Source organism: Scyliorhinus canicula, chromosome 20, assembly GCF_902713615.1.
Source record: "Scyliorhinus canicula chromosome 20, sScyCan1.1, whole genome shotgun sequence".
Classification (NCBI taxonomy): Eukaryota; Metazoa; Chordata; class Chondrichthyes; order Carcharhiniformes; family Scyliorhinidae; genus Scyliorhinus; species Scyliorhinus canicula.
This window is the reverse complement of record NC_052165.1, coordinates 91923247-91933926: the sequence shown is the minus strand read 5'-3', so window position 1 is coordinate 91933926 and position 10680 is coordinate 91923247. Positions and strand designations below refer to the sequence as shown.

Here is a 10680-nt window from a genome sequence, read left to right as displayed (position 1 = left end):
ACCATTTTAAAAACTCACCCATAGCCTCTGGTCATTTCAAAACACACATTCAGCATTTTAAAACATAGCTGCAAACAGAACACAGAACAGCAGAATTCCTATGCAGCTAACAAATATAATTCCAAGTTAAAGTAACTCAAGGACAGGGCAAGCTCCATGGCAACAACATAGAGACCATTGTCCTAACAAGCAAGTTTATGCGATTAGGAAGCTGAATCACATTCCATAGCTCATACAAGAATACATTTTAAGTTAATGTTGTCTATTAATGACAGGCGGATGAGTGTCGAATCAAACTTATTTGATGTTAAACCAAACCAATTAGAATTACATTGGGGTGTAGACAGATGGCTAAATCCTGATATGATTTGGTATAACCGTGATATCTCTTCGGCCATCTTTTACTTCATGAATCGATCTACACTTTGACTTCACTATTCGCTGTCTCTCTGTTTTTCATATTTCACTTTCTGACTTTTGAAGTTTTGCAAGTTGTTTGCCATAAGCAAGAAAATCATTTCTGTATTATTTGAAAGTTAAACTGTCAACAAGATTGCTTCTCTTGAGTCCTTTGCTAGCTGGACCTATTAGAAAATTAGACTTTAAATGACTCAATTGTAATCAATAGAGGCAAATAAAACAGATTCTTGTTTGCACCCGAGAAGTTTTAACTCAAATTTCTACTCAGTTTTAGTGATCGCAAAGTGCCGTTAAATCCGCAGGGTAGATCTTTCCCATGTTTCATGGACCTGTGACTTTAAGGCAAAGCAGCCTCCAATTCAAACAAGCGGATGCCAGGAGGCTGTGCTGTTTTAGGCTGGGTGATTGGTTGGCCTCAGTGATGACTCGGTTTGATTGATGTGGCCAGTGAATGGGCCCAAAAGGCTGTGCTCTGCTCGGCAACAGGTAGTTTGGATTGGTTTCTTGTCACGTGTACCGAGGGACAGCGAAAAGTATTGTTCTGCGTGCAGCTCAGATAGATCATTCCGTCCATGGAAATACATAATAGGGCAAACATAAAATGCACTTGATGTGGAGATGTTGGACTGGGGTGAGCACAGAAAGAAGTCTTACAACACCAGGTTAAAGTCCAACAGGTTTGTTTTGAATCACTAGCTTTCGGAGCACTACACCCGAGGAAAGATCAGCGCTCCGAAAGTGATTAAAAAAACAAACCTGTCGGACTTCAACCTGGTGTTGTAAGACTTCATAAACTACACAATATAAATACATAGACACCGGCATTGGGTGAAGCAGTCAGGAGTGTTGTATTACTCAATGGAGAAGACGTGAAGACCAGTCCATAAGATTGTCGTTTAGGAGTCTGGTAACAGTGGGGAAGAAGCTGTTTTTGAATTTGTCCTTGCGTGTTCTCAGACTTCTGTATCTCCTGCCCGATGGAAGAAGTTGGAAGAGTGAGTAAGCCGGGTGGGAAGGATCCTTGATTATGCTGCCCGCTTTCCCCCGGCAGCGGGAGGTGTAGATGAAGTCCATGGATGGGAGGCAGGTTCGTGTGATGGACTGTGCTGTGTTCATGACTCTGAAGTTTCTTGCGGTCCTGGGCCGAGCAGTTGCTGTACCAGGCTGTGATGCAGCCCGATAGGATGCTTTCTATGGTGCATCTGTAAAAGTTGGTGAGAGTTAATGTGGACATGCCGAATTTCCTTCCTGAGGAAGTATAGGCGCTGTTGTGCTTTCTTGGTGATAGCGTCGGCGTGAGTGGACCAGGACAGATTTTTGGCGATGTGCACCCCTAGGAATTTGAAGCTGCTAACCATCTCCACCTCGGCCCCGTTGATGCTGACAGGGGTGTGTACAGTAATTGCTTCCTGAAATCAATGACCAACTCTTTAGTTTTGCTGGCATTGAAGGAGAGATTGTTGTCGCTGCACCACTCCACTAGGTTCTCTATCTCACGCCTGTATTCTGACTCGTCGTTATTCGAGATCTGGCCCACTATGGTTGTATCACGAGCAAACTTGTAGATGGAGTTGGAACCAAGTTTTGCCATGCAGTCATGTGTGGACAGGGAGTAGAGAAGGGGGATAAGCACGCAGCCTTGCGGGGCACCGGTATTGAGGACTATTATGGAGGAGGTGTTGTTTATTCTTACTGATTGTGGTCTTTGGGTTAGAAAATCGAGGATCCAGTTGCAGAGTGAGGAGCCAAGTCTTAGGTATTGGAGCTTTGATGTGAGCTTGGCTGGGATTATGATATTGAAGGCAGATGTGATTGGATCTGATCCCACTGGAATGTTTCGGAGCTTCTCGATTTCCACTTCTAATCCTGCAGTCTGGATCAGCAGAGTGGTTAGCGCCGCTGCCTCACGGCGCTGAGGACCCGGGTTCCATCCCGGCTCTGGGTCACTGTCCGTGTGGAGTTTGCACATTCTGCCCGTGTCTGCGTGGGTCTCACTCCCACAATCCAAAGATGTGCTGGTTAGGTGGGTTGGTCAATTGCCCCTTAATTGGGTACTTCCAAATTTATTAAAAGAACAATTCGGCAGCCTGGGTGGATTCCAACTAATTCCCTCCCAACAGCACCAGCCGAACTCTCTCCGTCAGGCCAACTGTGAGGACCGACTCTCTCCAGCAAGAACTGGGCGTCGTTCCCTCCAAACTGCGGAGGCCTGAAGCCGGAGGGCGGGCTGGAAGCTGGGGTTTGATGTGAGACGAAGGGCGGGATTCTCCGGTTGCCCGACTGCAATGTCGTAATCGGCGAGCGAGCGGAGAATCGACTGGTGGGGTGGGGGGGTCGGAGCACAAGCACTGCTGACCGTCAGCCGTGCGCATCCGCACCCAGCCACTCTTGGCGTGGGAGCTAGTGCTAGCCCCTCACCGGTCCCCGAATTGGTGGGGGGGGTTTTACGTCGATCGTTTGGTCGTGAAAGACCACATATACTCCGCGGGCGTAGCAGCTGAAACGGAGGATCCAGCCCACAGTGTCCCAGTAAAGAAACAGGTCTGAGCGTGAACGTCCGGGCTGAAGGCCCAGTTTGATAAGAACTGAAGTGACTCTCCAGAAGCCCTGCTGCCTGCAAATAACGCACTGAACGAATGACCCGGCCAAGACCATCACCAGCTGTAAACCAGAGGCTGTAATCATAAGCGTGAGGGGAGCCTGCCATTGGAAGCAAAGACCCTTTTCTCTTTTACCCCCTTTCTCCCCCTCAGTGTTTGTCTGTCTTATGTGTGTGGCTGGAGAGTGGGACAGCTAAAAGGGGGAGTAGGCTAGCTTGCTGCTATTCGCTTGCATTCACTACACATTTCCTCATTTTATAAAGTGTGTGTATACTTACAAACCTAGTGACTGGGATTGCTGGGCAGACAAATCCCAAAGACCTCGGGAATTTTTTGAAGGATTATTCACCTGTTGTGAATCCGGAGTCCATGGGGCTGAAATCGACCAGCCCAGTGTGTCGTAACAAGGCAGACCAGCATTCCCTTCCTCCACATCTCAGTGTCAGCGTGGGTATCATAGAAACGTAGACGATAGGAACAGGAGGAGGCCATTCGGCCCTGCTCCGCCATTCATTCGTAACCCCATATTCGCCCCAAGTGCTATATCCAGCCGCCTCTTGAATATATTCAATGTTTAGCATCAACGACCTCCTGTGGTAATGAATCCCACAGGCTCACCACTGTGTGTGTGTAGAAATGTCTCCTCATCTCCGTCTGAAATGGTTTACCCCGAATCCTCAGGCTGTGACCCCTGGTTCTGGACACACCCATCATTGGGAACATCTTCCCTGCATCTACCCTTTCTAGTCCTGTTAGAATTTTATAAGTCTCTATGAGATCCCCCCTCGTTCTTCTGAACTCCCAACGAGAACAATCCCAACCTCGTCAATCTCTCCTCATCAGATGCAGGACCATATCCACTTGGACACGGCGTATTGGTTTGCACAGCTGAATACATTCTCCCCGCGTGTGCGTGGATTACCTCCGGGTGCTCCGGTTTCCTGCCACAAGTCCCAAAAGAAGCGCTTGTGAGGTAATGTAGAAATTCTGAATTCCCCCTCAGTGTACCCGAACAGGCGCCGGAGTGTGGCGACGAGGGGCTTTCCATTTCACTGTTAACGTAAGCCGACTTGTGACACTAATGAAGATCATTAATAGTATTAATCACCCAGGGGAACGCACTGACAATTGGAAGTGAATGGTCACAGTCGAGCGAGGGATGTCAGTGAAACAACGCGAGATCCTGATATGGGATCACGAACAGAGGGTAGCGGGTGCCTGGAACTCGCTGCCGGAGGAGGTGGTGGAAGCAGGGACGATAGTGACATTTAATGGGCATCTTGACAAATACATGAATAGGATGGGAATAGAGGGATAAGGACCCAGGAAGTGGAGAAGATTTTAGTTTCGACGGGCAGCATGGTCAGCACGGGCTTGGAGGGCCGAATGGCCTGTTACTGTGCTGTACTTTACTTTGTTCTTTGACAATATGAGATGGTGAAGGTTCAAAAATGATAATAGTTGGAAAATAATCAGACCACAAGTTCAACAGTTAACAGAAAACTTCTCTTTGATTTCTCTTCCAGATTTGGTGCGAATCCAGTCTTTCTTGTTAAAAGTATCTCGTGTCTGGACAGCCTGTACTATGATCAGCGAAGTCACTCATTCTCGATGCATTGGACAGGCAGGAATCCTTCCTCAGTTTTCTGTAGCTCCAAAATGTCCCAAACTCTTCAGTCAGTGACGAGGGAGTGCCACACTGTCAGAGAGTCAGTACTGCGGGAGGGCCACACTGTCAGAGGGTCAGTACTGAGGGAGTGCCGCACTGTCAGAGGGTCAGTACTGAGGGAGTGCCGCACTGTCAGAGGGTCAGTACTGAGGGAGTGCCGCACTGTCAGAGGGTCAGTACTGAGGGAGTGCCACACTGTCAGAGAGTCAGTACTGAGGGAGTGCTGCACTGTCAGAGGGTCAGTACTGAGGGAGCGCCGCACTGCCAGAGGGTCAGTACTGAGGGAGCGCCGTACTGTCAGAGGGTCAGTACTGAGGGAGTGCCGCACTGTCAGAGAGTCAGTACTGAGGGAGCGCCGTACTGTCAGAGGGTCAGTACTGCGGGAGGGCCACACTGTCAGAGGGTCAGTACTGAGGGAGTGCCGCACTGTCAGAGGGTCAGTACTGAGGGAGTGCCGCACTGTCAGAGGGTCAGTACTGAGGGAGTGCCACACTGTCAGAGAGTCAGTACTGAGGGAGTGCTGCACTGTCAGAGGGTCAGTACTGAGGGAGCGCCGCACTGCCAGAGGGTCAGTACTGAGGGAGCGCCGTACTGTCAGAGGGTCAGTACTGAGGGAGTGCCGCACTGTCAGAGAGTCAGTACTGAGGGAGCGCCGTACTGTCAGAGGGTCAGTACTGAGGGAGTGCCGCACTGTCAGAGGGTCAGTACTGAGGGAGTGCCGCACTGTCAGAGGGTCAGTACTGAGGGAGTGCCACACTGTCAGAGGGTCAGTACTGAGGGAGTGCCGCACTGTCAGAGGGTCAGTACTGAGGGAGTGCTGCACTGTCAGAGGGTCAGTACTGAGGGAGTGCCGCACTGTCAGAGGGTCAGTACTGAGGGAGTGCCGCACTGTCAGAGGGTCAGTACTGAGGGAGCGCCGCACTGTCAGAGGGTCAGTACTGAGGGAGCGCCGCACTGTCAGAGGATCACGAGCGGGACACAGGGATTTCTGACTGGACCATAACCTGATCATGAAAGAGGGGGTGGGGTACAGGTGGTCCCAGGTGAATCAGAGCCACAACATCCACACTCCAATCTATCCCAGTAACTCTACAGAATGCGCGAGGCCCACATCCGAAACACTTGGATGATCGACTGTGGAAGGCGGCGTGGGCCAGAGACACAGCGAACTGGTTTGCTGTGGCAGGGCGAAATGTCAGAGAGGAGGAGGGTTCGGTGTGTGTGATGGGAGGGAAAACAAAGGGAAGAGTCCAGGACCTCGGCGCCCCCTCACTCCGCTCTCCGAGCTGGCCTGCACCTCGCTGGGGCTGATTCATTTCTTCTTGGTTTCCTTACAGGCCACCACGTAGCGCTGTGCCACGTTGAGGGGGGGCGAGTAACCGTCAGCGTACGATGTGTCCTCGAACAAGACAGAATAATCTTCCTGCGGCTGCAAAAAACACAGAACACACAGTTCCTTCAATTCAGATATCTGTACACTGACTGGTGTCTCTCAGTCCCCCCTCTCTCTCAGGGTGATATCTGTACACTGACTGGTGTCTCTCAGTCCCCCCTCTCTCTCAGGGAGATATCTGTACACTGACTAGTGTCTCTCAGTCCCCTCTCTCTCAGGGAGATATCTGTACACTGACTGGTGTCTCTCAGTCCCCTCTCTCTCAGGGAGATATCTGTACATTGGCTGGTGTCTCTCAGTCCCCTCTCTCTCTCAGGGAGATATCTGTACACTGACTGGTGTCTCTCAGTCCCCTCTCTCTCTCAGGGAGATATCACAACACTGACTGGTGTCCCTCAGTCCCCTCTCTCTCTCTCAGGGAGATATCTGTACACTGACTGGTGTCTCTCAGTCCCCTCTCTCTCAGGGAGATATATGTACACTGACTAGTGCCTCTTAGTCCCCTCACTCACTCAGGGAGATATCTGTACACTGACTGGTGTCTCTCAGTCCCCTCTCTCTCAGGGAGATATCTGTACACTGACGTGTCTCTCAGTCCCCTCTTTCTCTAAGGGAGATATCTGTACACTGACTGGTGTCTCTCAGTCCCCTCTCTCTCAGGGAGATATCTGTACACTGACTGGTGTCTCTCAGTCCCCTCTCTCTCAGGGAGATATCTGTACACTGACTGGTGTCTCTCAGTCCCCTCTCACTCAGGGAGATATATGTACACTGACTGGTGTCTCTCAGTCCCCTCTCTCTCAGGGAGATATCTGTACACTGACTGGTGTCTCTCAGTCCCCTCTCTCACTCATGAGATATCTGTACACTGACTGGTGTCTCTCAGTCCCCTTTCACTCAGGGAGATATCTGTACACTGACTGGTGCCTCTCAGTCCCCTCTCTCTCAGGGAGATATCTGTACACTGATTGGTGTCTCTCAGTCCCCTCTCTCTCTCAGGGAGATATCTGTACACTGACTGTTGTCTCTCAGTCCCCTCTCTCTCTCAGGGAGATATCTGTACACTGACTGGTGTCTCTCAGTCCCCTCTCTCTCAGGGAGATATCTGTACACTGACTGGTGTCTCTCAGTCCCCTCTCTCTCTCATGGAGATATCTGTACACTGACTGGTGTCTCTCTGTCCCCTCTCTCTCTCAGGGAGATATCTGTACACTGACTGTTGTCTCTCAGTCCCCTCTCTCTCTCAGGGAGATATCTGTACACTGACTGGTGTCTCTCAGTCCCCTCTCTCTCTCAGGGAGGTATCTGTACACTGACTGGTGTCTCTCAGTCCCCCCTCTCTCTCTCAGGGAGATATCTGTACACTGACTGGTGTCTCTCAGTCCCCTCTCTCTCTCTCAGGGAGATATCTGTACACTGACTGGTGTCTCTCAGTCTCCTCTCTCTCTCCCAGGGAGGTAGCTTACCCGCTGTGGTGCAGTGTGGATGAGCGCGCGATAGAAGCAGGTTGTCTGTGGATACAAAGCGAGGACCAACTGATCTTTCTGGAATAATGCCTCCGGATCGGTCTCGGGATTCGCTTTCCACTGTGGGAGGGGGATTATGCGCCTGCGACTCAGAGTGTGACGCCTGTAACAGAAAGAAACAATGAACCGATCAGGCTCGACAGGCACGGAGACAAAGCAAGTGAGGCACTTTCAAGAGCCTTGAAATGCGGACTGCGGGCCTTCGAACGTACCGTCAACTGGTGGTCAGGGGTCAGAGCTACACAATCGTCGCGTGACAGGGAAACTGTTTACATTCTGCACTGGTAACTCTGCACTGTCAGAGGGTCAGTACTGAGGGAGTGCTGCACTGTCAGAGGGTCAGTACTGAGGGAGTGCGCACTGTCAGAGGGTCAGTGCTGAGGGAGTGCTGCATTGTCAGAGGGTCAGTACTGAGGGAGTGCTGCACTGTCAGGGGGTCAGTACTGAGGGAGCACCGCACTGTCAGAGGGTCAGTACTGAGGGAGTGCCGCACTGTCAAGGGGTCAGTACTGAGGGAGTGCCGCACTGTCAGAGGGTTAGTACTGAGGGAGTGCCGCACTGTCAGAGGGTCGGTACTGAGGGAGACTCGCACTGTCAGAGGGTCAGTACTGAGGGAGTGCCGCACTGTCAGAGGGTCAGTATTGAGGGAGTGCCGCACTGTCAGAGGGTCAGTACTGAGGGAGACTCGCACTGTCAGAGGGTCAGTACTGAGGGAGTGCCGCACTGTCAGAGGGTCAGTACTGAGGGAGCGCCGCACTGTCAGAGGGTCAGTACTGAGGGAGTGCCGCACTGTCAGAGGGTCAGTACTGAGGGAGTGCAGCACTGTCAGAGGGTCAGTACTGAGGGAGTGCCGCACTGTCAGAGGGTCAGTACTGAGGGAGTGCTGCACTGTCAGAGGGTCAGTACTGAGGGAGTGCTGCACTGTCAGAGGGTCAGTACTGAGGGAGCGCCGCACTGTCAGAGGGTCAGTACTGAGGGAGTGCCGCACTGTCAGAGGGTCAGTACTGAGGGAGTGCGGCACTGTCAGAGGGTCAGTACTGAGGGAGTGCCGCACTGTCAGAGGGTCAGTGCTGAGGGAGTGACGCACTGTCAGAGAGTCAGTACTGAGGGAGTGCCGCACTATCAGAGGGTCAGTACTGAGGGAGAGCCGCACTGTCAGAGGGTCAGTACTGAGGGAGTGCTGCACTGTGGGAGGGTCAGTACTGAGGGAGTGCCGCACTGTCAGAGGGTCAGTACTGAGGGAGTGCTGCACTGTCAGAGGGTCAGTGCTGAGGGAGTGCTGCACTGTCAGAGGGTCAGTGCTGAGGGAGTGCCGCATTCCTCAGAAATATAGAAACTCACTCTTTTCCCTCCTCATCGATGTCATCCACCTCGTATCTGGAAAAGACGGAAGAGAGCTTGTTTAATTAGTGTCGGGAATTTGAGGGACCGAAGGAGGTTGAGGAGGGGCGGTAGGGGCTCCGTGCCCTCCAGCAGACAGGCCCCTGGCACAAACCCTCGCCCTCCCTCCGAGGCCCTGCGCCCTCCCTCCGAGGCCCTGTCCCCTCCCTCCGAGGCCCTGTCCCCTCCCTCCGAGGCCCTGTCCCCTCCCTCCGAGGCCCTGTCCCCTCCCTCCGAGGCCCTGTCCCCTCCCTCCGAGGCCCTGCGCCCTCCCTCCGAGGACCTGCGCCCTCCCTCCGAGGCCTTCGCCCTCCCTCCGAGGCCTTCGCCCTCCCTCCGAGGCCCTGTGCCCTCCCTCCGAGGCCCTGCACCCTCCCTCCGAGGCCCTCGCTCTACCTCCGAGGCCTGCGCCCTCCCTCCGAGGCACTCGCCCTCCCTCCGAGGCCCTGCGCCCTCCCTCCGAGGCCATCGCCCTCCCTCCGAGGCCCTCGCCCTCCCTCCGAGGCCCTCGCCCTCCCTCCGAGGCCCTCGCCCTCCCTCCGAGGCCCTCGCCCTCCCTCCAAAGCCCTGCGCCCTCCCTCCAAAGCCCTGCGCCCTCCCTCCGAGGCCCTCGCCCTCCCTCCAAAGCCCTGCGCCCTCCCACCAAGGCCCTCGCCCTCCCTCCGAGGCCCTGCGCCCCCCGGGGCCTTCGCCCTCCCTCCGAGGCCTTCCCCCTCCCTCCGAGGCCTTGCGCCCCCCGGGGCCTTCGCCCTCCCTCCGAGGCCCGCGCCCTCCCTCCGAGGCCCTGCGCCCTCCCTCCTAGGCCTTCCCCCTCCCGCCGAGGCCTTCGCCCTCCCTCCGAGGCCCTGCGCCCTCCCTCCTAGGCCCTTCGCCCTCCCTCCGAGGCCCTCGCTCTCCCTCCGAGACCCTGCGCCCTCCCTCCGAGGCCTTCGCCCTCCCTCCGAGACCCTTCGCCCTCCATCCGAGGCCCTCGCCCTCCCTCCGAGGCCCTGTGCCCTCCCTCCGAGGCCCTGTGCCCCCCCCCTCTCCGAGGCCCTGCGGCCCCCTCCCCCTCTCCGAGGCCCTTCGCCCTCCCTCCGAGGCCTTCCCCCTCCCTCCGAGACCCTTCGCCCTCCCTCTGAGGCCCTGCGGCCCCCCCCTCTCCGAGGCCCTGCGCCCTCCCCCTTCCCCCACCTCCCATTTCCCCCCACCCCTCGCACTCACTTGTTCGCTGTGTGACTGTAGCTGACCACCTCGGCCAAGATCCACTGCTCGTCCCCATCCAGACCCTTCACCCGAGCCGCAACTTTATCTCCAGGCTTCGCCACGTAGTCGCCGGAGGCCGGAATCGCTCCACACAGAGGAGGGGGCCTAGGTGGGAGGGAAGGGGTGGAGAGAGAGAGAGACACACACACAGTGCGACGGAGGGGGAGGGGAGGGCGACGGACGAGGAGAGAGAGAGAGAGGAAGACGGACGGAGGAGGAGACACACAGTGACAGGGAGAGATTGAGAAATGTTTTGACTATTTCGTTCTCAAATTTGTGACAACAGGCTACGAACCATTCAGCCCCTCTATAGCTGTTACACAGGAACAGGAGGAGGCCATTCAGCCACTCTCCGACCTGTTACACAGGAGCAGGAGGAGGCCCATTCAGCCCCTCTCCAGCCTGTTACACAGGAACAGGAGGAGGCCCATTCACCCCTCTCCAGCC

The 10680-nt window shown here is 54.6% G+C and overlaps 1 protein-coding gene across 1 annotated transcript; it reads right to left on the bottom strand.

Annotated features, from left to right (window-relative positions):
• Window positions 1–5535: 5535 nt before the first annotated feature.
• sgf29 (SAGA complex associated factor 29) lies at window positions 5536–10466 on the bottom strand (the record flags this gene model as incomplete). Its single annotated transcript, XM_038780344.1, has 4 exons — window positions 5536–6118; window positions 7549–7711; window positions 8950–8985; window positions 10192–10466. Coding segments are annotated over 4 exons (591 nt in total), but the record flags the coding sequence as incomplete, so codon positions are not given.
• Between the last annotated feature and the right edge of the window lie 214 nt (window positions 10467–10680).